Here is a 24,701-nt window from a genome sequence, read left to right as displayed (position 1 = left end):
AATGCTTTCAGAAGTCTTAAAAGAGCAACACTCCGATGTGGAAACTACAGAACCCGAACCACCAAAAAACGAAAATCAACCTTCTGCTGGTGACATCTGACTCAGATGATGAAAATGCACATGCGTTGGTCCGCTCTACTTTGGATCGTTATCGAGCAGAACCCATCATCAGCATGGACTCGTGTTCTGGAATAGTGGTTGAAGTATGAAGAGACATGAATCTTTAGGACGTCTGGCACATAAATATCTTGCAATGCCGGCTACAACAGTGTCGTGCAAACACCTGTTCTCACTTTCAGGTGACATCGTAAAGAAGACGTGGGCAGCATTATCTCCTGGAAATTGTAACCAAACTTGTTTGTCTGAGTGATTGGCTGAAGTAGGACTGAGTGGACTTGAAGGTTCTAAAGTTTTACATTTTATTTTTGAATGCAGTTATTTTTTATACATAATTCTACACTTGTAAGTTCAACTTTCATGCTAAAGAGATTGCGCCTACAATACTTGTATTAGGTGAATTGAAATATACTATTTTTTTTACAGTGCAAATATTTGTAAACAAAAATAAATATAAAGTAAGCACTGCACACTTTGTATTCTGTTGTAATTGAAAATCTATAAATTTGAAAATGTAGAAAATATCAAAAAATATTTAAATAAATGGTATTCTATTGTTTAACAGTGCGATTAATCACAGTTAATTTTTTTAATTGCGTGATTAATCACAATTTTTTTAATTGCTTGACAGCCCTAAAATAAATTTTTCCCCTGTACCAGTAAGGTCTGAAAACATGGAGGTGTGTTCCATGAGGACATCTGCTGTGTAGGATTGAAAAGTCCAACTTTTCCTATTTATTTTCTTTCCAATTTTCATACTTCGTCCCTTTCTTAGGAGTAAATCTGCCTTCAGTGGGCAGTGGAGTATGTATCTGTGTACTGAAGTGTAAAACCAGGTGTATCCTCGGTAAGGACCAGAGACTCCATTGAAGTGTATTCTGCTCTGCTAGGCTCTGAGGCTCTGCTTTCCCATTAAAATGGTTTCTTAGATTATTGATCTACCTTTTGCTTCTAGTGATGATTGTATATCAGAGAGAGAGGTCATTTATTTACTTCACTTGCTGCGTGTGACTAGTATATAAATAGTAAGAAACTGATTTACTCCCAAGTTAAGAATTGATGCGAGAGACTTGGATGTTTAACTTTCATTTAATTGTACAGTTTTTTTATTGTGGTTGCATAATGCAATGGACGTCAGTTCCATTAACTAATTTAGAAATATATATGTACTAATTTACATTCAGAATTGCTGAGATCAGGGTTGGAAGGGACCTCAGGAGGTAATTTAGTCCAACCCGCTGCTCAAAGCAGGACCAATCACCAATTTTTGCCCCAGATTCCTAAATGGCCCCCTCAAGGATTGAACTCACAACCCTGGATTTAGCAGGCCAATGCTCAAACCACTGAACTATCCCTCCATTCTACCTTGCAGCTTAAGTGAATGAGTAAAATACAGTCAAATCCAAAAGGGAATCTTATTCCCTCCCACTGTGTTGCATAATCATCTCATTAAAGTAATCAAACTCTATTATGATTTCTAGGGCTTGCAAAACTTCCCCAGTGCCTACTAACCTGGGTCAAAACATTTGCAAAGCCACAAATTATGCACATTTAATTTACATTGCAACATTTTTTTATGGGAATGGAGCATAAATCAGTTCTGCTCCCCATAAATTAATTTTTGTCTCCTCTGTCTTTGCCAGCTCCTCTACTACTTCTGCTACTGCTGTCTTCTTGGGCATACAGGAGGTCTTCTGTGCACCAACCCTTCCTCTTAAAGGAAGTGTAGCTCCAGATACTCTGCTCCTCACATCCTCCTTCCTCCCTTTCAGTGAAAGAGCCCTCAGGTTTCAGGCCCTATTCAGCCCACTTTTTGCTTGATGAGTGCGTTTTTCAAGCCCTGAATGTTTCTGCAGCACCATAGCTATGCTTGCATATGAATTAATAAGAGCTTGTCTATATGAGAGCACACATGAAAATTAATCTGAATAAACTGAAGTTATTAATTTAAAGTGGATTAGTTTAATCACATTAAACCCTGGTGTGGACACACTCATTCAGAATTGAAGTGGCCTTAATGCAGTGTAGTTTATTCAGAAGTTTTAACTGATGAACTTTAAAAACTAATTTGGATTAACTTTCCTGAGTGTCTCCATGTAGACAAGCTGTAAGACATGTCTCTTCCATGAGGAGTTTACAGTCTGCTCCTGTGATGTTTGTAAGACTATGCCCTTATAATAGGAAACATTTATTTTGAGTGAGGATTTTGCGGGACAGGGATAATGTGTGAAAGGTTAGGTATACAATATGTGTTCTTATTTGCCGCTGCAGTTTGTATACCAGTAATTCCAACACACCAAATGTATGGTCATATTTCACGGAGACACTAATGTTTAGTGACTTCTCATGGGAGCCTTATCTGTATTTCAGTATGCTTAAACCAAGTAAAGCCTCAATTGGGTAATGACTTAAGGTGAGTTTGAACTGTACATCACCATGGTCTGACTGGGTTAATGCCAAATGTTCTCCAGGAGCAAAGAAAGTTTCAACTCTGGTGGAATACCACTCCTTAAACTCACATTTGAACTGGATCCCTGCACAAGCAGAGAGCTGAAATATATCCATGCAGCATGAGAAAAATATTAGCAGCCATATGGTTGGTCAGCTGTACATTATTTATAACCATGCCTCATCTTTTTAACAAATCACTTCAGTAGCTTAAAATCTGGTATCATCTATGCGTAGGTTAAAACTTGCGTAGTCCAACATTAAATCATATGCTATCACAGTAGAAGCGTAATCCAGTTTACAAAAAAATCACTGTATCAGTACTTAAAGAAAAAAGCCAATGTCTACGTCCAATACTCTCGTTGCTTGAAATTCTTCAGCTTCTGGCCCTAGTCACATTTGGTTTGCAATGAAAGTTTCTGCCTTTTTTGATGACTTGTTACCAGCAAATTCCAGGGTACAAAGCTGTGAACTTGACAGACATTAGGTTGTCCATTATATCTGGTGTCCTGCTTATTTTTGCAGATGGTGTCAGTTGAGTGAGATCCTGGCTTACTACGTGTGTTCACTGCTTTAGAAGCCTATGTGCATTCTTTTCCATCCTCCATAGACAGTCTATGGGATTTACCTAGTTTTAAGGAAAACATTTTTGAGAGCATTGTCTTATATTTTTGGGGGGTAGGGAGTGAGTGATGGAAAATAACAGTGGTTGCCCCTCCCCGCCCCAGTGCTTTTGTGAAAATCTTTTCCTACTAGGTGTATTGCCATAGCTACATCATTCTTCCAGGTGCTCCTACTTTGTCTTGTTATCTTAGTATTCATCTTCCATTCTTATGCCTGGAACAATTACTCATTAGTCGCTCTTGTCTAGTGTTCGTCTTTTCTGCACACAAGTTGTACCACTTTACCTCTACTGGTATAGTTAAAGTGGTACAATTCCCCCTAATTTGGATACAGTTATACTGGTATAAAGATGCTTTTTCCCATACGGTAAGGTGAATAAACTATACCAGTATAAAGCAACTTCATAGCAATGTAACTATGTCCAAACTAGGGATTGTACCGGTATTTTATTGTTAAATCACATCCCTAATTGCAATAGGTATATGGTACAAAATCTATGCATGGACTAGGCCTAGGCTTTAAAGATGTAAAATTAGCATGTGTTTATGACATTCTGGGGTGCAGTCCAGACCAGTGAGGGGTTGTCACCGCCTACCCTGCAACCTGGCATGCCTCACAGTGCTTTGCTGCTGTGGGTCCCAACATGAGTTGCTCACAAACAGCATCCTGAGTGTCCATGTATAGCCACAGCCCTGGTCCAGCAATTCTGATTACAGCAGCCACACTCTGGCTTCCAGCAGCCTTGATTAACACTTGCAGGGTGATCCTCCCAGCCTTAGATCTTTCTCCAAAAACATGTGTAGCACTGTCAAGCCCTCTCTTGGACAGTCAAGATATATTAGATCCATTGTCCCCCTATGGGGATCAAGATACAATACCTTGGACCCTAAAGTTACCCACACAGTTCACAACACTGGATTAGTTTAAAGAATAAAACAAGTTTATTTAACTACAAAGAGAGAGGTTTTAAGTAAGTACAAGTATTAGGGCATGAAAGTCAGAAAAGGCTACAAGACAGATAAAGATAAAACGCATCCTAGTACTAAATTTAACAAACTAGACTTGGTTCAAGGTGAAATTCTTACCACAGGTTTTCAGTAGCATTGCTGACAAAGTTTCAGGTCCAGATCTGCTTCCAAGATCCAACGGCTGTTTCTTTTGTCGTCTTAGGTGAAAAGAGAGACAAGGAGACAGAACTTTGGGTGTTTTTGCCCCTCACTTTTATAGTTCAGTCACCCTTTGAAATGCATTTTCCTGAGAGTGTTCCCTAAAGTTCTTTCCGGCTGAGAGCAAGGAGACATGGTGTCTGGTGGGGGAAAAGGAGTTCTGCTGTTGTTTGCTACCTATGTATGTTGAAATGCAGACTTTCTTTTTCTTCCCCCTCTCGTTGTCTGAGGGCTGTGTTTACAGCTTATATGCAGATTTAGGTGTAAACCCATCCCTTTGTTTAAGACAGGCCTGCTTGACCAGTTCTACCTAATCAGGGCTACATGAGTTGGAACATGGTCCTTTGACATAATCCAGGGTGTGGGGGGGGATTTCATAACTTCACACACAATGTTGCTACATACGTTTCATCCTGGTATTATTGACCAGGGAGTTATTAGTTTTTAAATGATACTTCACAAGGCATATTTTGTACAAAGATTATTACTGTAGTGTGTAGGGTGAGAATATAGGGGTGCATTCAGCTAGTGCCTATAGGGCACACTGCCTTTAACTTGCGCTAAAATGGTTTTGTTAATGCATAGAGGGGAGTCTAGACTTTCATTCAACCAGTTTAGCACATGTTAAAGACTGTGCTTGCTATACAGTAGACGTTTAGGTAATGCATGCTAACTGCACACCTTTAAATGTTGGTTTAGGCCACAGTGTGCTGAATTGCCACCCTCTCATTCAAATCCCTTCTTAAAACACACTTCCATTATGCCTTTTGGTGGTAGTCCAGCATAATCGCTAATCTTCTCTATATAAAAAAGGATTAAAAACAGGAACATTTGCACCTTAATTCAGCTGGCTGTGGCTGCACTCTGTCTTTTAGACTAATCCTGTTGGGGAAAGGACTGTGCCTTTCTACTGTGCCAAGAGTGCTCTCAGCAATCAGTAAATAACAGATCTCTCAGCAGTGATGTTTATTGGGTTAGCAATTTTTTAAAGACCACTTCGTGTTTTAGTTAAAATTATATAAACTAGAAATGACTCTTAACTTGATTCAAATGGTTAGAATGACTCACTGAAGGATACATAGTTGAGAGTGAAATTATTTTGTATTGGAATATATGCATGATTCTTTTTCAAAAATGTAAAAAGTAAAGAATTATGTATTCTCCTAGAAAAAGCATCATCTGTGAGTAGAGTGCTTGTTTTACCTTAATGCATCAGACTGTGTGTTTATAAAAGTTCTTAAAGCTAACGTGTGTTCTCTCATCAGTGTGTGTAATGGTCTAGGCATATTGATGGCGGACTGGCCCATAAATGTATAACATGAAACTTGTAGTTTTGTGAAAGAAATGCATGAATATTGAATGGGAATTTCATCCTGTGGTGGAGGGTTTTACAGTGTAGTTTAATGTCAAGTTTTGAAGTACACCTCTACAGATTATTGTCTGAAGTTTGGGAAAAGGAGCTTCTTCACATCTGCAATCTTCCTCCCTCTATTTTTCTTGCTCTTACACCATCCTCCTTCTAGTCAAGGCTGACAACTGGATGGGATTCCCCTTGGAGCCAGTCAGAACCATTTGTTCTGTTGCTACAGGGAACCATGAATGTGTGTGTTTTCCAAAGGGCTCAGCCTACTTCCTATTGTACTGCTCCTAGTCGCTGCTGACCCACAGAGGATTGAGACCAGAATTCTGGTAGGAGGAGTCTGGCATGACTATGTGGAGCACTACAATGAGGTCATCTCTGTACATACTGAAGTGTGAAGAGATTCTGTTAGAGTAGAAGTTGTCATATATTCATGTTTTGCACATGAGCTTTCCGCCTAGACTTTTTTTTGTTAAAACTGAGAGGCTAAACTACAAAATAATTGGTCACAAATTGCATGGTTATGAAATAAATGTAAGACCAAGTTTTCTATTGCTGGCGTTTAAAAATTCAGTTGAAGTTCCAGCAATAGATAGCAGTAATCTACAGGTGACTTTATCTAATGATTTTGTGTAGAATCATATTGGTTTCCTCTCAAGATTGTGATCCCGTTGTTTAGTGTGAAATGTATATGATCCCTGCACTTGTGCTGCTACACAGAACTTTGATGGAAAATTTTAAGGAGAAAGATTGCATTCTTTGGAATTTTGTCCCTTCTTGAACCTATTTGCTTAGGGTTTGGATACATGGGGAAATTTACAGGCATAATTATACTGCTGTAGTTATACTGGAATAAATTCTGGAATAAGAGTAACTGTATGGGAAGTTTATACTGCTGTAATTATGCTGATAAATTTCTCCATGTAGACAAGCCCTTATGGAAAAGTCAAGTTGTGTGTTAGGTTTTAGATTTGTCTTTAATTAAATTTCAGCAATACTGAAGACTTAAAAAGAACTCCAGCTTGACTAATTGCACTATTTCCTTATTAAGAGAATCATCGCCCTGGATTCTGGGTACACTTTCCATAGGTTAGAATGATGCCAAATACATATTCCCCAGAATGTGAAACTGTATATACCTTTTGATCCTCCATAACAGCCAACCCATTATGATTGGCAGACTCCATAAAGGCATCAAGGAGCCCTACTGTTAGAAGATTCCAAAACTTGCACTTGATGGGAAGCATGAACAATATTTGTCTTCCATTCTTCCTCTAAACATGGCCAAATTTGGACTCATGGTGTCTGACGGAATTGAATTATTGAGGTGAGTGCTCTCCAAAGAAACCGCCCTTTTCTCTGCTCTCACCAATGTCACTCTTTGAACACATAACAAGAGCATGTGTAAAAGTACAGTTGTTACAGTGAAGCATAGGGAAGGAAGCGATCTAGACCAGTGGCTCTCAACCTTTCTGGACTACTATACCCTTTCAGGAGTCTGATTTGACTTGCGTACCCCAAGTTTCACCTCACTTAAAAACTGCTTGCTTACAAAATCAGACATAAAGATACAAAAGTGTCACAACACACTATTACTGAAAAATTGCTGACTTCCTCATTTTTATCGTATAATTATTATAAAATCAATTGGAATATAAATATCATACTTGTATTTCAGTGTATAGTATATAGAGCAGTTTAGACAAGTCATTCTATGAAATTTTAGTTTGTACTGACTTCGCTAGTGCTTTTTATATATCCTGTTGCAAAACTAGGCAAATATATAGATGAGTTCATGTACCCCCTGGAATTCCTCTGTGTACCCCTAGGGCTACGCATGCCCCTGGCTGAGAACCACGGATCTAGACCATGTACAGCTTCATAGATGCCAACCCAGCTCATCAGATTTCCTCTGGACATGAATTGACAGCCAGTGTGGAATCTAGAGTTCAGTTGTAATATACTCCCATCAGTAGAACGTACCTAAAAGGTAGGCAGCTGCCTTTTGCACCACCTGAAACTTCCAAGCGACCTTTAAGACTAGCAGTAGGTAGAGCATGGTGCTCTAGTGTAGCTTTCATGTAACAAAGATAGCTGACCATTGCACTGATTCAGACCAACACAGTCTCATGGCCTGTCCAAGGCGAAAGGTGTTTCTCGCTACTATTGCTATTTGAGAGTAGAGGAGGATATAGCTAGAATGCTGATACTGAGAGCTTCTCTGAAAGGTAGGCAAGTACCCTCCGGTGAGGGCAGCTGCATTCTTTTTGTGAGTTCTTCAAAGAATGGGGAAGCACTATATCAGTCTGATCTGCTAAATCATAAGCTACATGGCTTTCATTCATGAGATGTTAGAAAGTTCATTCGTGGTTTTGCCAGGGCCTTACGAGAGGCTGATGTAGAGCTGAGCATCTTTGGCATATTGATGGCATACTTCATATTTTCTCACGGTTTTCTCCAGTAGCTTCACAAAGATATTGAAGAAGCAGCAGCCTGTAGCGACCAAGCCCTGTGACAGTCGCTAAAGAAGGAGTAACATTAAATTGCAAATACACTGAGACTTGTTTCAGAAACCAGTTTTGTTGTAAGAGGCTGATCTGTAATTAAAGCCATTGGAAAGCCACAAAAAGTAATTTAGCGGTCAACTGTTGATGGGTACAGCTGAAACACTGCAGCCTGCTCTCCAACAGCCAGGTCAGATGTCTGCTGCCCACAGGACTGTTCTACAAAAATCCCCTTGGTTAGCTTACCACAACAGCATGTGTGAACAAAACGCCAGTGTGATATTCAGTGCCTAATGCAAAGCAAACATGACTGTTTACTGTGCGGGGTTGAACGCATGGAGGGGATATTAAACTCCAGATGATGTTGACGTTACAAACAGGATAAGAAACAGAGGAGGTATTCCCTATTTGGTAGAAAAGCTCAATGAAAACAGATTCCATACTTGGGCAGTTGAAGTCAAAACTACAAGAAGCGTGAAAAAGCTGAATAAAAAATGGAATCTGTTGCAGGCATTCTGCTGCCAGGAATGTGTGCTTAGTGCCAGAAGATTCAACCAATTAACTCTACACTGAACTTCTGTGTGAAGTCAAAATTATCATTGCCAATTATCTACTTACTAATAACACAGGGAACAAATAGATAAGGGATTTGGGAGGGGACAGCAACATTACTATTCTCTTTAAGCAAAGTAAGAATTCTGCCAACAGGGTTATGAGAGGAAACATGTAAAAGTGGCCCACTCTCCTATGCTAGTCCACTACATTAACTTAATTTTTAAAAGGGAACATGATGCACGTACTGTGTCAGTCAAACCACCACAGTGTTGGTTTGTCTGTTCCTTCCTCCCCTGCCCCTGTTTGCCTAATAGAAAAGGAGTACTTGTGGCACCTTAGAGGCTAACCAATGAATCATCCAATTCATCAGATGAAGTGAGCTGTAGCTCACGAAAGCTTATGCTCAAATAAATTGCAGTACTCCTTTTCTTTTTGCGAATACAAACTAACACGGCTGTTACTCTGAAACCTGTTTGCCTAATGTTACCTTCCTCAGGGTCCTGTCTTGTTTCATGTGATTAGATTGTATATTATAGGATCTGTACTGAAGGGGTCTTCACAAAGAGTGTCAAATTGGTTTGTAGCCTGCAGGACTCTCAGTGGCAGCCACCAAAAATGTCATAGTCAACTAACCAGAAGTCTGTGTCACATCTTATTAAGCAAACATGGGGTGTGTCACAGAGATCCTTGGCTTTGTAAACTCCAGGCTAGAATATTGCAATGTACTCGCTATGGCACCCCAACACTTACTTTTTTTTTTTAAAGCTTCAATTAGTGCAGAATGCAGCCTTGTGCCTCTTCAGTAGCACTAGCTGCTGAGAGTGTGTCAGCCAGTGCTTTGCTCTTTATAGTGGCTTCCCATCGGACATTATAGGGCTAAATTTAAGGTCACTTAATTTTCAGGGCTCTGAATGGAGTTGGTCCTGCAATTCATAGATCCCCAGGTCAGATGGGACCATTGTAATCATCTGGTCTGATCTCCTGTGTAACACAGGCCAGAGAACTTTCCCAAAATAATTCCTAGATCAGAGTTTTTTAGAAAAACATCCGGTCTTGTTTTAAAAATTGTAGTGATGGAGAATCCACCCCCACCACCCCCCAGTAAATTGTTCCAGTGGTTAATTACTCTCACTGTTAAGAATTTACGCCTTATTTCCAATCTGTTTTTGTCTATCTTCAATATCCAGACATTAAATCATCTTGTATCTAAGTAAAAAGTAGGATAGTGAGTTGGGTATTAAGTTTTCTTGCCCTCTGTTCTCATTGCTGGGAGGGGAAGATATTGGTTAGGTAGCTGACTCTGTCTTAAGTGGGTTTGGAGGAAGAGGAATGGAGTCCAAGATGGCTTGTGAATTGCCAACTAATCATTGGTATTACACTTGCTTAAGGCAGATCTTGAAAGGGTGCTGACAATTGTTAGCCCTCTTTCTCTCCACTCAATATAATTTGTAAAGCCTAGTATTCCGTTTTAAAGGATGGTAGAAATGAACGTCTTTCACAGGATGTTGCAGTTTGGCCACCAAACGCTGCCACTCATGTTCATGGAGTCCCTGCCTATCTCATACATACCATGTGAGTCCTGTTGAACATCACTCGCTTGCCTCTGACTGGATGATTCTTTCACTTCGCCCAATTATTTTGTTTGGGAAAGGGCCGGGCTAATTGAACAATCTGAATTACAAATGGCTTCCCACCTCAACAGTGGCTACCAATGACTTATTGGTTTGATCTTTTTTTAGGATTATTACATGCCTCACAAAAAATTATTAAATAACTTATGGAAAACACTGGAGACCACCACAAGCTAGTGAACTCTTCCCTTAACTATTGTGTTTTTACCATATTTGTGACTCAGCCTTGGTTCTGAATGCAAAAGCTTCCTTCTGTCTCATTTTTGTAAAATATAAATCTCCTACCTCTGCTTATGTGGGAAGAAAATGTTGTGCACTGATCTGATGGTGAAGCAGTGCTGGTTTCTAGAAAACAAGATTTTTTTTTTTTTTAAAAAAAAGATAATATCATGATAGCTTCTTGGCATACGTGTTATATGATGAACCATTCAAAGGCATATTTCGTCCCTTTGAATATTTTTCTAAAATGTTAAAGTCTGTTATAATTAAAAATGAGGGTCTGGTTATGTAACTCAACAGTAAAAGAGGATTTTTATTGAGTATTTTGGCAGGGACAGAGAGCAAAGCCTGCACTGCTGTATTTTATCACTCTTCATTGCTCATTTCTGCCTACCACTTCAAAATCAGAGTGTACACCTGTGTTCCCCAGGCTTCTGTCTCTATCCAGTGTCTGTTTTCTTTAGAGAGATATGGAGCAGATGTGTCAGGAGTGTGCTCTGAGGGTGTGTGCACGCAGACATAGTGGGGTTCAGCATGAATTGTCTAAATTATCTCTCAAGCCTTTTTCTATATTCAAATTCAGTTTTCATTCATAAAACAATCATTAATTACAGGAATCTTCCAAAGGGGTAGACAAAAAAGTTAGCATTTATTTAAAAAAAAAATTTTTTTTGAACCAGGCTGAGTGAAATTCCTCAAGTAAATTTAAATGATGGAAAGTACATTGATTTAAAGTGTTCATCTCTAATAATTCTCTTGATGGGCAAAAAAATGTGTGGTGTTAAGGTCAATTACAGCAGGCTAGCATGTTTTTTTTTAACATTGGGCAAGCCAAGGCTCCTTTGATATATTTTGATGAACAGTGAAATAGTTAACAATGTGGACATTTTAAATGTCACCACTGGCATTTGAGTTAGCACCCACTGAAGTGACAGGAACAGTTCACGTTTGAGAACTATTGCTTCAAGCTCTCTGCAAATTCAGACAGACATTGCTCCATTACATTCCCATTTTTGGAGGTTTTCTTAGCCCGCATAATAGAGACTTTTTTGTAATGAAAGCTGTAGAGAACAGTTCTCCTGCAACCCTTGCTGCTGGCTAGTTTTTCCACACTCAACTCCTGGATCAAGCGCCACATTTTGGCTCAATTAGAGAATGGTTTCTAATCAATTTTCAGCTTAATAACCTATATGAAATAGAAATCGTTTAACCATTTGATGTCAGGCATTCCACCTGTATATGGGAATAACCCCACCATTCATGCTCTCGGGGAAGATTTACCATGTGAGAAGCATTTTGAGGTCCTTGGCTAAAAGCTGCCAAATAGTATGGGAAATAAGAAAAATTTAGTTGAGACCACAAGTATATGTCTCTAAGGCCCGTCTATATTACAGGGTCTGTAGCATCTTTGCATGTTATAACTACGGCTGTCAAGCGATTACTCACAATTAATCACACTGTTTAATAATAGAATACCATTTATTTAAATATTTTGGATGTTTTCCACATTTTCAAATATATTGATTTCAATTATAACACAGAATACAAAATGTACAGTGCTCACTTTGTATTTATTTTTATTACAAATATTTGAACTGTAAAAAACCAAAATAAATTGTATTTTTCAATTCACCTCATACAGGTACTGTAATGCAATCTCTTTGACATGAAAGTTGAACTTACAAATGTAGAATTATGTTCCAAAAAACCTGCATTCAGAAATAAAATGGAAAACTTTAGAGCCTACAAGTCCACTTAGTCCTGTTCAGCTAATTGCTCAGACACACAAGTTTGTTTACATTTGCAGGAGATAATGCTGCCCACTTTTTGTTCACAATGTCACCTGAAAGTGAGAGCAGGTGTTCTCATGGCACTGTTGTAGCTGGTGTCGCAAGATATTTACATGCCAGATGCGCTAAAGATTCATATGTCCCTTTATGCTTCAACCACTAGTCCAGAGGACATGCGTCCATGCTGATGATGGTTTCTGCTCGATAACAGTCCAAATAACAGTCCAAAGCAGTGCAGACTGACAAATGTTCTTTTTCATCATCTGAGTCAAATGCCACCAGCAGAAGGTTGATTTTCTTTTTTGGTGGTTTGGGTTTTGTAGTTTCCGCATCAGAGTGTTGCTCTTTTAAGACTTCTGAAAGCATGTACCACAACTCATCCCTCAGATTTTTGGAAGGCACTTCAGATTCTTAAATCTTGGGTCAAGTGCTGTAGCTATCTTTAACAATCTCACATTGGTACCTTCTTAGCGTTTTGTCAAATCTGCAGTGAAAGTGTTCTTAAAATGAACAGTGTGCTGAGTCATCATCTGAGACTGCTATAACATGAAATATATGGCAGAATGCTGGTAAAATGGAACAGGAGACATACAATTCTCCCCCAAGGAGTTCAGTGATAAATTTAATTAACGCATTATTTTTTTAATGAGCATCATCAGCATGGAAGTATGTCCTCTGGAATGGTGGCTGAAGCATGAAGATGCATACAAATGTTTAACATATCTGGCATGTAGATACCTTGAAGTGCCGGCTACCAAAGTCCCATGCAAATGCTTGTTCTCACTTTCTGGTGACATTGTAAATAAGAAGTGGACAACATTATTTCCTGTAAATGTAAACAAACTTGTTTGTCTTAGCAATTGGCTAAACAAGAAGTAGGACTGAGTGGACTTGTAGGCTCTAAAGTTTTGCATTGTTTTGTTTTTGAGTACAGTTATGTACCCAAAAAAATCTACATTTTTAAGTTGCACGTTCACGATAAAGAGATTGCTCTACAGTATTGTATAAAGTGAATTGAAAAATACTGTTTCTTTTGTTTATAATTTTTACAGTGCAAATATTTGTAATAAAAAATAATATAAAGTGAGCAGTGTACACTTTGTATTCTGTGTTGTAATTGAAATCAGTATATTTGAAAATGTAGAAAAACATCCAAAAAAATTTAATAAATTTCAGTTGGCATTCTATTGTTTAACGGTGCGATTAATCACAGTTAATTTTTTTAGTTAACTGCGATTAATCGACCCCTAGTTATAACAAATGTTTCAAACCCCAAAATCTTTTGGGGCTTTCTGATTTTAGTTACTGGTGGGGCTTTGGAAATCTGTGTGATATTTCTAGGCAAGTGGTGTCTTCCTGTGCATTTTTCTGTATTTCCAGTGTTTTTTGAAAATTTAAGCGTTTTAATACTTACAGAGTAGTTTCTAGCCTCTAATTATAAAGCTGAAGAAAACATTCGGAATTTGGCCCGATGCCATGCTGCATCCACAGACTAGAACAATAACCTGCCCAGTTACCTTTCATGGAGTGTTTAACTCTGAAACATAATGGCAATTTAAATGTCAACCATAACTATCTTGCTTCTCAAACTTCATATTGTGGTCCATGTCTTAAGGCTGAAATCCTTTCTTGCATACCTCCCCTTTCAGTATCCCGACCTCACACACTTCCTACAGCAGCTGAAGTAGTAATAGTTCAGTGGTAAGGAGGTGAGGTTGAAATATTCTCAGGACTTGTCTATCTGGGAAAGCCAGTTATACAGGTATAGCTATGTAGGTCTATGCCCCACTCCCCTCCCCCGGTTTTGACACTTGTTGCAGTACGAGCATAAACCCCTTCCCAAGTGATATAAGCTAAGCTGAAAAAAGTCTCTCTCATAGAGCATCCACACAAGGGCTTATGCCAGTTATATCCGTTCACATTCACTCCTTCAATTATACCAAAAACTTTCATGTGGTAGGCAATGCCTCTGTTTAATCCGTGTGGTTGTTTGCTCAACATCCTGTAGACTTCATGCTTAAGAGGATCAGTTTCCTCCTCCTTGCTTGCAGCCTCAACTCTTTTATGAGTTTTTCAGATTAGTTAGTAGTTTGGTTTTGTCCTCCTGTAGGCTTGTTATTCTTCTAGTTCTGTTTGATTGCAGTTGAATTTACATCAAAGAACCCCCTGATTTAAAAAGATATTAAACAGCTGCACAGGGTGTAGAGAGGGGCTGCTTTTTTTTTTTTTTTTTTGGGTGGGTCAAAAATTGCCTTGATGTCAAAATACTTCGTCAAATACTTTTGGACTGAGCTACAACAATCAGGAAATGTCTTCATTGGCATCATAGTGATAGGTCATGTCTACACAAGCGATCGTACAGTGACACAGCTGTACTGATACGGCCGTGCCGCTGTAAGATCACTCGTGTAGCCTCTCTATGCCAATGGGAGAGAGCTCTCCTGTCAACATAAAATCACCTAAATGAGCGGCGGGAGCTATGTCGGCAGAACGTGTCCCGCCGACGTAGTGCTGTGCACATGAGTGCTTATTCCTGCAAAACTTATGTTGCTCAGGGGTGTGTTTTTTCACATCCCTGAGCGACATAAATTTTGCTGACATTGGGGTAGTGTAGACATGGCCTTCCTGGATGCAAAATAGATAACTGCTTAACTGCAGAGACAGAAACAAACTTGCTGACCGCTGTTTGATGGTTGCCAGCAGAAACGTCTGTCTAATGTGATTTTCCACTAGGACTGGTTTCATCTGAAGGGACCCTCCACAAGAATAACACAATAGGTTTGAAAGATGCAAATATAGTGTTCATGATCTTCACAATTGCTGGGTTGGGGGTGGAAGATTTCCAAGAGCTGGGAAATGGGAAAACCTGGGGGATTAGAAGGTGCTGTAGATGTTGGGGGAAGAAATTAAATAACAAAACCAAACACAAACATATCCTCCCTCCCTGAAGAAGAAGAAAAAAGGGGGGGGGGGAGCAGCAACTGCGTGAAATAAAGTTAATTTTCTTTAAAACTGTTCACTTAGGCTACAAATGACCTTAGTAGTCAGTTTATTAGAATTTGTCTGTCTGGCTTGAATGAATTTGCCTAAAAAAAAAAAAAATGAAAAGCACATTGTTCTGGAATCCACTGTTATAGGGTTTAAAGAGCTCTGCCACCTAAATAACATCATAATAATGTCCAGCTCTGTTATGGCACTTTTCATCAGTAGATCTCAAAGCACTTTGCAAAGGAGATCAGTATCAGTGTCATTCATACGCAAGTCGTGAACTCTGCTTTATTAGCTGGAAAGAATAGTAGTTTCTCATATGAAATATGTATATGCATACTTAATAAAAGGCAAGAAAAATCAAGAATAAAAAATCGAATAGACTGTCAGTGAGAGCAAGAAACCATAAACTGCTACAAAATGTAGGTGGGGCTCATCTGGGAGGAATTGGGGGGAGGTGAAAGAGTTCTCATAATGAATAATTCCACTGCTAACACGACCAGTTATTATTTGGGGCTGTCTCAGAAACACCAGATGAAGACTACGTGTTGTGTTGTGTTGGCATAGTTGGTCAGGCGTGCAGGGGGAAAATACCACACTGCCTCACCGACATAGCTTTGCCTGCAAAACCCCCACTGTAAACACAGCTGTGCCAATTCAAGGGTGCTGCTATCGGCATAGCTGAGATCATTCAGGGAAGTAGTGTTACTATCTCACCAGAAAAACTCTTCCTTGTCAGCATAAGAAGGGTCTACTGCAAGGGGCTCACCCAGTATAGCTACCCTGACAAAGTGTGTGTTGTGTAGAAAAGGCCTATGAGTGTGTACTGTAAGCTGAAGTAGAATGAACGTTACCATTAACTAGATCAAATGTATTTGTGTAACTTTGCATGGTTACCTAAGGGATGCTAATGTCTGTTATACAGTTCATTTACTGTCTCAAAAAATGCAGTGATTATAATTTCATAGTTGAATAAAGTGTCCAAACGTTACCCCAAAAGAGCCAGAGCATCATATCTAATTGTATCAAGTGAAGCTGACTACAGCCACCCATCTCTTTTAATATTAAACATGCAATCTCTGAAGACTACATTTTCCCAATGTGCAATATTGCTTTGTGATTCAAACAGCCTTCATTCTGAATGAAATGGCTCATTGCATACAGAAAAGGAGTACTTGTGGCACCTTAGAGACTAACCAATTTATTTGAGCATAAGCTTTCGTGAGCTACAGCTCACTTCATTGGATGCATACTGTGGAAAGTGTAGAAGATCTTATTATATACACACAAAGCATGAAAAAATACCTCCTCCCATCCCACTCTCCTGCTGGTAATAGCTTATCTAAAGTGATCACTCTCACGAAAGCTTATGCTCAAATAAATTGGTTAGTCTCTAAGGTGCCACAAGTACTCCTTTTCTTTTTGCGAATACAGACTAACACGGCTGTTACTCTGAAACCTGTCATTGCATACAGTAACGACTAGTCTCCAGAGGCGATGTCACTATGCTAAAGGGTGACGCTGAGCTGTTTTGATCTGCAAAGTCCTGCTTTGGTCATCCCTGCTCTAACATCAACTCTAAGTCAATAAACTTTTTTAAACTGAAGAGAACATTTAATGTTGCATTGCTTCATAAAATAAGGCCACTGCATACCTCTGAAAGAGGCAGAGTAACTGAACAGGAAAAGGCCGGTCCATCAAGCCTATTTTAAAGTAGAACTATGTAAATAAGTTGTTTTTTGGTTAACTGGTAATTCTGAAAATTCAAAAAAAAAAATCATGTTGGATCGAATGAAACATTTTGTTTCACTTCAAACCAAATATTTCCTTTGATATTGAGCTTTATTTTCTTTTAATTTTTAAAATAAAACTAAAGGTAATTTTAGAACAGTCTCTTTGAGTCAAATTCTAAATATTTCTCTTTGGAAAATATTGAAATAAAATGTTTTATACCTTTTCAGTTTTTTAGGGTTTTTGATTTGTTTTTTGGACTGAAACAATTCACCCAAATCTGTACCAATTTCATGAAAAGTTTTGATCAACCCAAATCTGCATCTTTCTTCAAAAAAATTTTTTTCCGGGCAAAATTTTTTGCCCAGTTCTACTTCTCCTAATTTTCCCTTCCTTGTTTCAGTAGGACATTGACAAATAGGTTCCTCCATCTGAAGATCTGGCTGATGTTTTCAATTTACTTCCGTGTCCTCTCAACATCTTGCTGGTTTGTTTTTGTTTTTGTTTTTTTTTGGAGGTGTTTGAATTGCTGCTATTTCTGGATGGCTCTGATTTAACAATCTGCCTCGTAAACAGAGTTGGGAAGTAGCATCATCTTGCTCTACTGGTCTTTGATTATTACGGATAGGACAGTGATTTTGAAGGTGACTTAGTAATAGGTATAAATCTCTATAGCCTGATGGAGTGGGTCCTATGGTCGCCGTTTTGCTATCATGTCAGATGGAGCTCCTCTAGAGTATATTTAGCTAGAAACTGCAACTTTGGCCTGATCTACACTTACAAGTTAGGTCAACTTAGTTATGTCGCTCAGGGCTGTGAAAAATCTCTGGTATAGATGCAGATGTAGCTACTGTTGCTCAGAGAGCTGGTGGTCCTACAGCGATGGAAGAGCCCTTCCTGTTGCTGTAAGCTCCGCCTGTGCTACATAGTGGGTTATGCCACATAGCTATGGTGCTATAGTCCCTGCAGTGTAGACATCGCCTTAGATACATATATTTGTGGTCTCAGCTGAATCTTTCTCATTTCCCATACTATTTGGCAGCTTTCAGACAAAGATCTCAAAATGCTTCTCACATAGTAAATCTTCCCTGAGTGCATGAGTGATGGGGTTTTTCCCAAGTAGAGATGGAGTGCCTGATATCAGATGGTTAAAGGATTTCTATTCCATATAGGTGGTTATACTGCTGTCATCACCCTAGTGTCTGAGCTACTTCCAGTTGCACATTAAGTGACGTAACAAACTTCTATTGTGTTCTGGTGAAGGCAAAGTCAGATGTGAAACTCAAAAGTCCTGGTTCCCATTTCTCTGTGCTAACCACTAGACCATGCTCCCTGCCTCCTGCACACTAGGCAAGTGACACAAACGTGCATGTGAGCTGTGCGATCAGCTCAAGCACTTGGATACCACAGTGACCAAACCCTTTTTCCCACCCCACTCCAGAAATAGGGTCTCTGTTTTTAGACTATCTGACTCGCTGACCAGCTGTGATATAAATCAGTATCACCCTGCCTTTAGAAACTTCCCTGTGTATTACTGCACTGTCACCATCTGATTAATTAAAATCCATGCCCTAATAATACTTGGCACTTTCCTGCTGCTTCTCCCCCATGAGCTCAAAGTACATCACAAAGAGCTGATGGAGCCTTCCCACCTTTTTATAAAGTTGGTGGTGCATGTGGACCCGGTAGTATAGTAGACTGGTTCCTAGCAAGGGTTGTGTAATCACTTCAGAAAAGTACATAGTAAAAAGTGATGTGGGAGAAACCTGCCATGAACATGCATGGAAAGAAAAATGGCCCTAAATAGCTTGTGGAGTTTAGGCCCTTCTGGCAGCGTCTGGAGACCTCTTCCTTTCTTTTGTACTAGTAAATAAGTAAGGATAAGATTATGTCACGGAATCATGGATTCCGTGGCTTTCAGAGACCTCCATGACATTTTCTGCTTCAGTTGTGGGGCTGTCAGCCGTCAAGGGCTCTGCAACCTGAGGTGCCGGAGTTGTCAGCTGCCTCAGTCGACAGGTGGTGGACCCCCTCCACCCTCTTGCACTGGGGCTTGGGCTCTCATCCCACCCCACTTTGGCTTGTCATCACCCCCACTCCCTGTTCTCTTTAGTAAAGGTCACAGGCGGGTCATGGGTTTCTGTGAATTTTTCAGAGTAGCAGCCGTGTTAGTCTGTATTCTTTTTGTGAATTTTTTTTATTGATCGTGACCTGCCCGTGACTTTTACTAAAAATAACCGTGACAAAATCTGAACCTTATAAATAAGGTATCACTCCCTCACCTAAAATGGTGATCTGAGATATGCCTTCATGGCTTCTGACTGGGTCCAAGGCTCTCCTATCAGGATGATAGAAATAATGACTCTTTTTAAGAGCGTGTGGGGCTGCCCAAATGTCAGGAAATCACTGATTAGATTTACCAATTTACTAGGCAGGAGAGGTTGGTCTGTCTGATATCCTTGCAACTCCTGGGGGCAACATTGCGTTCATGGTTACCTCAACTGGGCCTGACACCAGGATATGTACATATGGTCTAACCAGATCCCTTATGAAATTCCAAACACCTTATGTACAGCTGAGGTTATGGGAAGTCACTGGTTCTTCTCTGTGTTCAGTATCACTCTCCCACACTAGCAACCTTCTTCCTACTTTCCTTTGGCCATTGCTTCAGCAAACTCTGTATGTAGAGCATTACAAACTGTCAATTTCCTGGTCCTGCCTGTTATGCAAGTAATGTCATACCTCAAAACACGGAACTCCAGACAATCCATTTATATAGCCTTCAATATCAGTATAGGGGGCATTCTCTTATCCACCCTTTGTGACTTGCTATAGTAGTAAGCAAGGGATGGAAGTCTTTGGGATTCACATAGGTTCCTCTAAATTATTTTTCCTTTTTAATAATTTAAAAGCAAAAAACCTATCAGAGGAATTGTCTCCTGCACTTGAGATGCATTGTATGTTTCCTGAAGAAACAGTTACTATCAGACAGTCAAAAATGTGGAAAGAGATTTTAGAATAGACTTTCAGTTCTACATGACTACTTTTAAGGGCTTGTATCCCACGTTTGGTGTCCTTTGGAATGGAACACGTTTGGTGTCCTTTGTCTTTGGCGAATATTGTCTTTTGACAATAGAACACGTTCGGTGTCCTTTGTCTTTGGCGTTGGTAGAACTCATTTAAACGTCACTTGTGCCTGCATGACAGAGCAAAGGAAATGCTGCCACCTGTGGGCTTTAGAAACCAGCTTGTGACTAAAATCCTTAAGGGGTTTAAATGTGGGCACTGTGTCCTCTCTCTTGACCCCGTTGGCCTTTCTACGACCGTATCTCTTGCTCCTCCCTTCACCTCCAAGCTCCTTGAGCCTATTCCCACTCCTTCGACGTCCTCTTCTCAAATGCCGTCCTGAATCTGCTGTCCTCTGGTTCCATCCTCTTCATTTCACCTCTTCTGAGGGTCACCAATTACCGTCTAAGACCTTGCCTGAAGTAGTATTGTGAAGGTGTGATGGTAGCTATGACACTTTCCAGTGCAGACTGCCCGAGGCATACAGTGTCATAGTAGCATGTGTGTGTTAACGTGTGCTAACATCAGAGCTTAAATCCCAGTCTCAGCAAGGCCTTGAAACCTCTTCTCTGTTCACACCATAGTTGGTTACTTCCAAATCTACCTCTCCTGCCGCCTTACATCTTGTCCTGGGTGTTCTGACACCAACTTAAATACCACGTGGCGGAAACTGAATGACATCTTTCTCCTATGCCTGACAACGTCCAGGCTGTTGTAAATCCAGACAACTCTTCATTTACAGTCTCTTTCAATTCAATCTTTTCCTTTCCATCCTGACTGCTAAATCCCTTATCTGAGCTTTGATTATGTCCTGCTTGGACTACTGCAACTTCCTCTTTTCTTGTCTCTGTCTGCTCAAAATGCTGCTACAAAAAATGTGTTTCTCCCATAGCTTTGACTGCGTCATGCCCTTTCTTAAAGATCGCTTTGGGCTTCCCCTCTCCTTCTGAATCGAATGCAGGCTTCTGGTCCTTTCCGCTTCACCCCACATGCATTCTTGCTCCCCTTTCTTCCTCCCACCTTACCCCTCACTTCATGCAAACCTCCTCCCTAACAGGTGCATCTGTTTCTTGCCTTGCACTTTCATCTTCCTGATTTCTTCCTTTGTGTCTCTTGTGCCTGCAGTGATCTTCCACATATTGTGTCCTAGTTAACCGCCCTCTCTTCATTCACATCTCTCCTTTTAAAACTAATTTCTTCCATGAAATCTTTCAGTGATAACAGATCAGGGACAGGAATCTGAATGTCAGTATATAACAATTCACGCACAACATGTGGCTTGCATATGTACCTGCAAATGGCCATTTCTTTGCTCCTGTCTTCCCCCCCAAGCTTTTTCAGGGACTGTGTGAGGGTTGATGAGTTAATGGTTGTAAAGTTCTTTGAGAATGTACAACATTATATAAGTGCTACATATTTATTCTTTTATTCGGTGGTTTACTGCTAGTCATGTCAGACAAGGGTACTTCATGAAACCTTTGTGTTTGGCCATAATGATTCTGACCTGATGACTAGACTCTCTACACAGAAAACTCAATTTAATAATAACCTCTACATAGTGTAGTGGCAGCCGTTTGTGTCTTTGGTCAAACATCTCGAAGTGTGTGTGCGGGAGGGTGGGGCTGTCACTTTACCAAGGGTAATTGGATCCTGGAGGACTTCTCCCTCAACAAAGATTATCCCCTCAATGTTTGGAAGCAAGGTTTTTTATACCTCTTGTTTTAAATTTCCAGTTCCTTCTCTGCCTCCCGGTGCAGCCATCAATTGTCGCCCAAAGGGCAACTTCCATTGGGTAAGATAATTTCTGTCCCATTCTCGGTCAGTGGAGTGATCTGAGTGTGGCAGGAGAGATGGTCAACCCCATTTTATTACAATGCGTCAGTTTAGTAATGTTTGTCCTGTCATTTCTTGTCTCCCTTAACAGTAGCTATTAATGGAAGGACACGGGGTGACCAAAACAGAACACATGGACACCATTGAGGCCCATGCCGTGGCTCAGCAGGTGCAGCAGGTCCATGTGGCCACATACACAGAACACAGCATGTTGAGCGCAGATGAAGATTCACCGTCTTCTCCTGAGGATACCTCCTATGATGACTCTGATATTCTCAACTCTACTGCTGCTGATGAGGTCACTGCCCACCTGGCTGCTGCAGGTAAGCTTACTTGGGCACTTGTGATTATTTGCCTGCTGTCCCAGGCGTTAGTTGCAAATAGCACTTGAGTGCAGTCCTTTAATGTGACTGACGTCTCTTTTCACCAAACCGGGCTGGGTGGTTATTGTGCCAGGTTTAATTACAGGGCCCTGCAATGCCAACAGAATGGGTGTTGCTGTATTGAGTAATGCCATGTTGATATCCGCAGTGTGGTGGAGCTGGGGAAAATATATTTGTCGTTAAAATGCAAGTGCCAGCAGTATCTGATTGCTGCGCAGAAAGGTAAAGAAGAGGCAGAAAATTTCAAAGCGTAACCAGCTTTCATCACCAAATAAAACAGTGCGGCAAAAGAACACTAACCAAAATAACCCAATAAATCCCCCACAACCCAGACTAGGACGGAAACTGGCACATCTTTAGCCTCACCTAAGAAGATGCCACTTATGGGCTTGGGCATATTTTAAGTAGGAAAACATTCCAAAGTCATAGGCCTTTTCCAGTGAAGCTCCTACCTCCTGTCCTTGAAATCATGGATTGGTCCTAACCCTATTGGCCTCAAACATAGGAGCAGATAACCAGTCACAGACTGGCCTAACATCATTCCTGTGCCAAAGTAAACCTTGGTGTGCTCGTGCTGAACAAAAGGCAACCTGTGAAGCTGTGGATGTTTACTGAATTGTGTTACAGAGTGGTAGCCGTGTTAGTCTGTATCAGCAAAAAGAACGAGGAGTCCTTGTGGCACCTTAGAGACTAACAAATTTATTTGAGCATAAGCTTTCGTGGGCTAAAACCTACTTCATTGGATGTATGCAGTGGAAAATACAGTGGGGAGATTTATATACACAGAGAACATGAAACAATGGGTGTTGCCATACACACTATAACGAGAGTGATCAATTAAGGTGAGCTAATATCAGCAGGAGGAAAAAAACCTTTTGTAGCGATCATCAGGATGGCCCATTTTCAACAGTTGACAAGAAGGTGAGAGTGACTGGGGGGGGGGGGGGGGGAAGCAAGCATGGGGAAATAATTTTCCACTGCATGCGTCCGATAAATTGGATTTTAGCAGGTGGAACTTGCAGCCCAAATGAGATTTGTCTGGTTTGGATTAATAACCAGATTGCTAAAATGCCTCTGAAGCAGAGGGGGTGGAGGGGTTATCATCAGTTGCCTTGTAGGTCTGCCAACGTATCAGGTACAATTTTGAAAAGGAAGTTAATGCAAAAAAGGAAATAGAAGGGTTGTTGTCTGTGCACCCAATCCCTCCCCCTTTGTCCTGGAGCCACAGAGCACTGGGACTGGCCAGAAAACAAGAATTGCATTTTGCAAAAAAAAAAATGTGAGGTTTTGACATTTGTTTTTGTTCTGTGTTGAAATGAAACGGAGACCTTTCATGAAAAAACGAGAGAGAGAGCATGTGACGACCATCTCCAGAATTGCCAATAGCTTGAAGGTCCCTGCTCTGACTGATTTGAACCTGAGAAACCCTCCTGATGAAAATGCCTTCAAAAAATTGGCCACCAGCACCCCCTTTTCTTAGGAGAAGGCATTAAGAGCAATCGAATGCCTGGATTCTGGTTTCTTCAGGGTCCATCTGTACCTTCTATTCCTTCCTCTCTGGAAGTTGGTATTCTTTGTGTCACCACAGTGTTTTTCACACCACCACCCAATTCTGGGATTGCAAACTGAGGCTGCTGACTAAGAGGTGGCTGAAACCAAATTCCTTATTTTTTATTCCCAAATATTCTCCTGACTTCCCTCATTCACAGTTTAGTTCTACTCTCACCTACATCCCAGACCTCACTGCATCCACAGTGATGCCAGTTTTGCACTCCATTTTTTCCTTCTCCAGCTCCTGTCTCCAGGCCTTTTTTGATTCCATTCTTTCCTTAGAGTGTAGGCTCTTTGGGGCAGGGGTTGTCATTTACTATATGTTTGTACAGTGCCAGGTACAATGGAGCTATGACCTGGTTGAGGCCTCTAGGTGATCCTGGAGCACCTACCACTGTGGAGTCCTGGGCCACAAATAAAAAAATAATAGTACAAATACTAAATAATGGCTGGTTTCAGAGTAGCAGCCGTGTTCATCTATATCCTCAAAAGGAACAGGAGGACTTGTGGCACCTTAGAGACTAACAAATGTATTAGAGCCTAAGCTTTTTGTAGCTCATGAAAGCTTATGCACTAATAAATTTTAGTCTCTAAGGTGCCTCAAGTACTCCTGTTCTTCTTTTTATAAATAATGTCTGTCCAGTGCATGGAGTTACCTCCTAATTCTGGTAAGCAAAGTCACCATTAGATCCCTCCTGACATCTCACTTCTCCTTCAGTGTCCTCAAGCTGCGAG

At 40.4% G+C, this 24,701-nt stretch overlaps 1 protein-coding gene across 8 annotated transcripts in view; it reads left to right on the top strand.

Annotated features, from left to right (window-relative positions):
• NRF1 (nuclear respiratory factor 1) overlaps positions 1-24,701 on the top strand; it is a 105,702-nt gene that overhangs the window by 7,224 nt on the left and 73,777 nt on the right. For 6 of the 8 annotated variants that reach the window (XR_012156870.1, XM_073328932.1, XM_073328931.1 and 3 more), the window contains exon 2: positions 22,124-22,355. Coding sequence is in view for 7 of the 8 variants with exons in the window: in XM_073328932.1 (XP_073185033.1) it covers positions 22,133-22,355 (223 nt within the window). In the remaining variant the exon portion in view is untranslated. Of the gene's footprint in view, positions 1-6,895; positions 7,043-20,264; positions 21,992-22,123; positions 22,356-24,701 lie in introns of those variants that run through there. The other 2 variants (XM_073328928.1, XM_073328930.1) reach the window with 2 other exon arrangements.

Source organism: Lepidochelys kempii, chromosome 1 (genome assembly GCF_965140265.1).
Source record: "Lepidochelys kempii isolate rLepKem1 chromosome 1, rLepKem1.hap2, whole genome shotgun sequence".
In the NCBI taxonomy this organism is placed as follows: domain Eukaryota; kingdom Metazoa; phylum Chordata; order Testudines; family Cheloniidae; genus Lepidochelys; species Lepidochelys kempii.
The sequence above is the reverse complement of the archived record's forward strand: the minus strand, read 5'-3'. Positions and strand labels throughout refer to the sequence as shown.